At 51.7% G+C, this 5344-nt stretch overlaps 1 protein-coding gene across 1 annotated transcript; it reads right to left on the bottom strand.

Annotated features, from left to right (window-relative positions):
• Window positions 1-1431: 1431 nt before the first annotated feature.
• LOC101619202 (apolipoprotein L3-like) lies at window positions 1432-4760 on the bottom strand. The gene is made up of 3 exons (XM_004676467.1): window positions 4730-4760; window positions 3950-4073; window positions 1432-2263 (listed from the first exon to the last, which is right to left on the bottom strand). The coding sequence occupies exons 1-3, from the start codon at window positions 4758-4760 to the stop codon at window positions 1432-1434; spliced, it is 987 nt and encodes a 328-aa protein (XP_004676524.1).
• Window positions 4761-5344: the final 584 nt, after the last annotated feature.

The following is a 5344-nucleotide window of genomic DNA, read 5'->3' on the forward strand; positions in this document are numbered from 1 at the left end:
AACCTCAGCGCAGACACTTTCTCCACCCTCTTCAAAACAAAGTTGGGGCTGGTCCCCGACACAGAATCACTCAGGTAAGCAAAAATAATTTTATGAACTGCAGGTATACATGAAGTTGAGACATTAAAGTGGCTCCTGTCAGACCTGGACACTTCCATGACCAGAAGGGAAGTGGTCATGTTGCGCACAGCTCTTAGCCGTCTGAATTACCTTCCTCACTAATGTCGTGGTTGGTTTCCTTTGCCAAGAAGTGAACGTGCAAAGCAGTTTTTAATAACGATAATAAACTGCATGCTGCCTAGTTCAGATCTGCTGAAAAACAAGGGTGAGCTGATCCTGGAGAGGTCAGGCCGGACACCAGCCCAGGCCATTCTTGCTCGGACAGCAAACCGAGTGAAGGTCAGCAGAGGAGGCCCGTTGCTTCTCCTGTCCCCCAACAGTTCTCCCATTTCAGTTATTGTTGCTGCCTTCCTATTTCTTGTCCCTTCAGGCCCCCTTGTCATGCCCAAGGGACTTCTTAAGTTTAAAATAGAAGGTTCCTCCCACAGCGGCCCCTCTGTTGACCTTCACCTTCTTCCAGGCTCCGATCTTCTCTTTGACTCATCTGCCTTCTGCGTTATCTCCTCGCTTGCTATACTCGGGACAAAAATGCAAACCTCCTTGTCAGTTACTGCTATGAAGCAAATCTAAAGTTTAGTAAAAGAAATTTATGAGTGAGTTTATTCAGAGTCAAACTGATAATCAGGGCCAGGAGGACAATATCAGATTTCTCTAAGTGCCTGGTTTCCTCCCCAGAGTCTTCGGCCATGTTTTCTGTAGGTAAAGTTACATGCCCAGGAAGAATACATGATTGCTTTTTCTTAACAAAGGAAAGGAGACACCGACCTAATTTCTACCATTTTCAGTTAACTACAGGAGGTTGGCTTCTCTAACAAATTGAATTCACGGATAAAGGAGAAACACTGCACAAAATCACTTCCAAAGAATCAGCTGATCACACAGAGCTAATTCAGAGTTCTTTGTATTTGAAAAGATGGAAGGACTTAGCCTAAGTTGCCCCTGTAGCCACGAGGGTGCAGCCAGGTGGTTCTCTCATTTTCTCTCTTCCTGCGACTCACAAACACCAGGAGCAGTTTGAGGGCGGCGGGAGCCTCCCGTCCTTTTTGACCCTTGGTTTCTCACCCAGGACGCTTCACAGTGAACCAGCCACTGTTCTGCTGACTCCAACCTCTAGGGGGCGCTGGCGGGCAGAGGCAGACGCAGACCTGGGCCTAGAGAACAAACTGGAGCATTGCTTTTTCTTAGTTCACAGCCTTAGCGCCCTGCTGCATAAGCTTCATCTCAAACTCTTTGTCTCTCTAACAAGGGAGCTCCACTCTGTCCCCCACCAGCCTCTGCTCCCTGCACTGCCCGGGGGAGGGGAGTCCGGTCCTACTGCAGACTATCATAGATCTGGTTGAGCTTCTGCAACATGGTCTCCAGCTCCTGGGCCTGCTGCATCAGCTTCTCAGACAGCTCCGTCTTTGTTCCTTGTTGCAAATACTTGGAATCTTGTATGAGACTCATCACGTCCATCAGAAGGAAGAAGCCTGCAGTGGCGCCGCTGAAGAACCGGGCTCCCGTGCCCATCACCTTGCTGGTGGTCCCAGCGGTGCTCTCTGCCAGCCTGCCACTCTGGATCAAGATTTCAGCCGCGATGCCCAGGTTGATCTGGGTCAAATTGATGGAACGCACATATTTTGCAATGCGGTATACCACCAGGAAACTGTTTTTTAAGAAACCAAACTGGGACGTGTTATCATTCAGAATGTTCTTGGCCAGCTGCACTATGTCGATGTCAGTTGATTCCAGGTGATTGGCTTCAGCTTCTACAGACGACTTGTTGACATGTTTCACGATGCTGGTGGTCACACTGGTGACGGCCGCCGCCGCTCCCAGGCCAAGCCCTGTTGCTGTCAGCGCCAGGCTGGCCCCAGCAGTAAAGGATATCACTCCCAGGCCGAGGATGGTGAGGATGCCAGAGATGATGCCAGTGGAGTGGGCTACTGCACTGGAGATGGTGCAGTCCCTGTGCACCTTGTTGGTCCGGCCTGCGAGCTCACGGAGCTGGGCTATGTGCTCCTCGAGCTGCACTTTGACCCGGGGGTACACCGCCAGGAACTTCTCCCTACACTCCTCCTCCTCCTGGTGCATGTCTTCATCATTCATGGCCTTGGCTTTTTTCAACTTCTTCAGCTCTTCATGTAGTGCGTCGGCCTCATCCCTGTAACAATGAAGGCCACAGGTTAAGAGGCAGGGCTCAGGTCTACCTGCAGAAATCATCTAGCTTTAATCTACATCAATCTGTAAAGAACTTTTCTATCAACAGAAAATGTCTTGTCCAAGATAAATGCTGGCTGGTGCTGGTTCGCGTCAAAGAATGAATGATGAGTCAGCCTAAGATGCCCGCCACTGTAGCTACCAGATGATGACACTTTCTTACTCAAGGGCAGGCCCTCTCTGTCACCACAGCAGGTGTGAGCAGAGCCGGAACCATGTGGGGGGACAGAGAAGTGGGGTTGGAGCAGACACAGCTTTATTCAAAGAACCCGAGTGTGCCGTGAAGCGTGAGGCTGACCCATACACAGACCTGTCTTGGTCCCTTGGCTGCGGGTGGGGTCTCCAGGGTGTGAGCAGTCCTGTTTGACAGGGACGGTTTTGCTTGCCCGAGTCTCGGGCCACAGAACAGTCTAGTGATATGTGATGGGGACTTAGAGTTGTGTGCTATCAGTCAGCACCTTTGAGAAGAACTCGAGGCCACAGGTCAGCCATGGCTGGCTGAGACCCAGCCCCAATCAAATCCTCTACTCTGAGGCTTGGGTTTAGAAAGACTGTCTTTGAGCAAACTTAGTCTAGCTCATCTGAATCTTTGATTAGGTCTTGACCGTCACTTCTGTATCCTGTTCTTGTTGACTTGCATTGCCAGTCCTAGTTGGAATCCTGCTGAGTCAGTTTAGTATGAATCTCCTACTCTTGACAGCTCATTTTGCTTAAGATCTGACCACGTTGGTCATATGCTTATTGAACAGATGACACTGATCAGAGTATAAACTCAGAGCTCGAGAGCTGGGCAGGGCAGACCGGCATCTCCCAACTCCTCGCCAGCACTGCCCCGTAAAGACCAGACGGACCTCGCAGTGTTTGTGAGATCCTTTAGATGGGGAGAAAAGGGCTCCAGGCAGAATCCCCAGGAAGACACAATGGTTATGTCTTATTTTTCTGATTTGTCACAAAGGAAGTTCTGCCTGCCTCTTCTCTCTAGAAAGAAGACTCCAGACCTGTCTCTCCCCAGCAATCCTGTAAGCAGTTAAGATTAATTGAGCACTTATTATGTGTCAGTCCTTAGTCTAATCTGCTAATCTGCAAAACCTGATTTTCTTCATAACAACATTGACCAGTTAAAGAAGCCAAGACAGATCCCAGATGCTCCTAGTGACCTGAGCGGTCTGGTCTGCTGCTGCCCGGAGCACAAGTCCTTGCCCAGGAAAAGGACAAAGCTTGTGGGCTGACCATCTACCTCGGGCGCGCAGCGAGGGAGGAGCGGAGTGATTGGAGCAGGTGAGGGCACGTTGGGGAGCAGGGTGGCAGTTTGTGGGTGGAATATTGGTGGCTAGGCCGCACCGAAGGGGAACGAAAACTACATAAGGTGACCGACAATGTAAGAAAATCAAAAGATTGAAATACACACACAAGAAGAGAAATGAAGGCAGAGAGTGGGTAAGCCAAGGTCCCATACCCTGCCCCGCCCCCATGCGTCCTGCTCAACCCGAGGCCATTCGCTGCCAGCAAATGCCTAGGGGGTTGTTGACATGGGGCAGTCTCAACCCCAAGCAGCACAGGGGTGGGGTGGGGGGCCCAGGCCAGCACAGAACAGCTGGGTGACACTCTTGAGGTGCCCCCTAGAGCTTACCTGGACAAGTGGGCCTCCGTCACAAATGTCTCCCAGACGTTATCTTCCTGAAGTAGCGTCTGCAGGTCCTCTCTGCTCACCGTGCATAGCACGTAGTCAATGACTTCTTTAAGAAAGTTGCTCTCTTGGTAGAAAGAACAAACAAACAGAAGGTTGAGGTGGGGAGAGAACGGGGCTGTGTCTCAGGGGTTGTGGTAATCTCCCTGAGCCGCTGCAGATGGCACTCTGGATGGTGCCAGGACCGAGCTGTGCCCTCAGCAAATGAATACGCTCCAGTCCTAACCCCAGACTGACTGCATTTGGGGTGCGTTTAGAGATGGGGGTGGCAGAGCTGGACTGGGGCTCCCTTCAGCTGCCTGCTGTCCCTTGTGGAGGTCAGAATGGCCTCACTTGTAGCGCTTCAAAGGGGGGAGGGTTTGGATGACAGGGCAGAAGCTACCTGCTCTCCTGCCATGGTACCCCACCCATCCTCAGGGGCCCATGCCTCCTCCCCACCGCCCTGTGGACTATCTGGCCTCACTCCTGGGTCATCTGCTGAGCAACAGGGGGAACAAGGAAGCCAGCAGCTTGTCGTGGCACCCTGAGGAGATGCGAGGAGATGTCCACACAGACCCTTGGGTTGAGGATGACTCATGACTCTTGACCCCCCTTGGGGATTTGAGGTTACTCATTATCCCCTTCTTGGTTCTTGATGCTTGAGTGGTTGCTTCAGCCGAAGGCACCGCCCTCTGTTCTAAGTCCCAGCGGTTGCCAGCTGGGAGGAGGAAGTTGACCGACTACCTTGGTGGCCCGTGGGGCTGTCTTGGCTCATGGTGTCGGCACCGGCGCTCAGGTTGCTCAGATGGCCTTTGGTAGCTCACTTTTTTCCCCCGGGCTGGGAAGATGTTACTTCAGCCTAGGTGAGGATAAAGTCAATTGTAAAGTCACGTGTGGAGAAAACCATCCCAAAGTGTAGGTTTTCACCTACACTTAGGGTGGTTCAAGGTGTAGTAATCATGGCAGACCCAGGACTTGAGCCCAAGACTTCCTGATTCAAACTCCGTGTTTGTGCAGACGGCACTCTCCTCTCTTTGCACACAGAAATGCTAACTCGTGTGCACACTCTCGGTAAATGACTCCTTCCCAAAGGACAGCGTGCACTCCCAACACCATTTCTGCTGACAAATTTTCTGGTGCCACAATTTCCCAAAAACTCTATGCTCCTGCTTCTGCAAGACCCTTCAACTCAGAGGGGATAGTGGTCCCACTGTGGACAGCACAGCCTTCCTGATGGAGTCCAGGCTCACTACAAGACCCTTCAACTCAGAGGGGATAGTGGTCCCACTGTGGACAGCACAGCCTTCCTGATGGAGTCCAGGCTCACTACTGTTCTCCCTCAAAACGCCGGGCATTACA

Source organism: Condylura cristata, unplaced genomic scaffold (genome assembly GCF_000260355.1).
Source record: "Condylura cristata isolate star-nosed mole 26May11 unplaced genomic scaffold, ConCri1.0 scaffold00004, whole genome shotgun sequence".
NCBI lineage: Eukaryota > Metazoa > Chordata > Mammalia > Eulipotyphla > Talpidae > Condylura > Condylura cristata.

Coding starts and splice junctions, on each gene's coding strand:
- LOC101619202 (XM_004676467.1), bottom strand. CDS start 4,760: ATGAGCCAAGACAGCCCCACGGGCCACCAAG. Junction 4,074..4,729: donor CAGCCCCACGGGCCACCAAG/GTAGTCGGTCAA, acceptor CTTTCTACCAAG/AGAGCAACTTTCTTAAAGAA. Junction 2,264..3,949: donor ACGGAGGCCCACTTGTCCAG/GTAAGCTCTAGG, acceptor TCATTGTTACAG/GGATGAGGCCGACGCACTAC.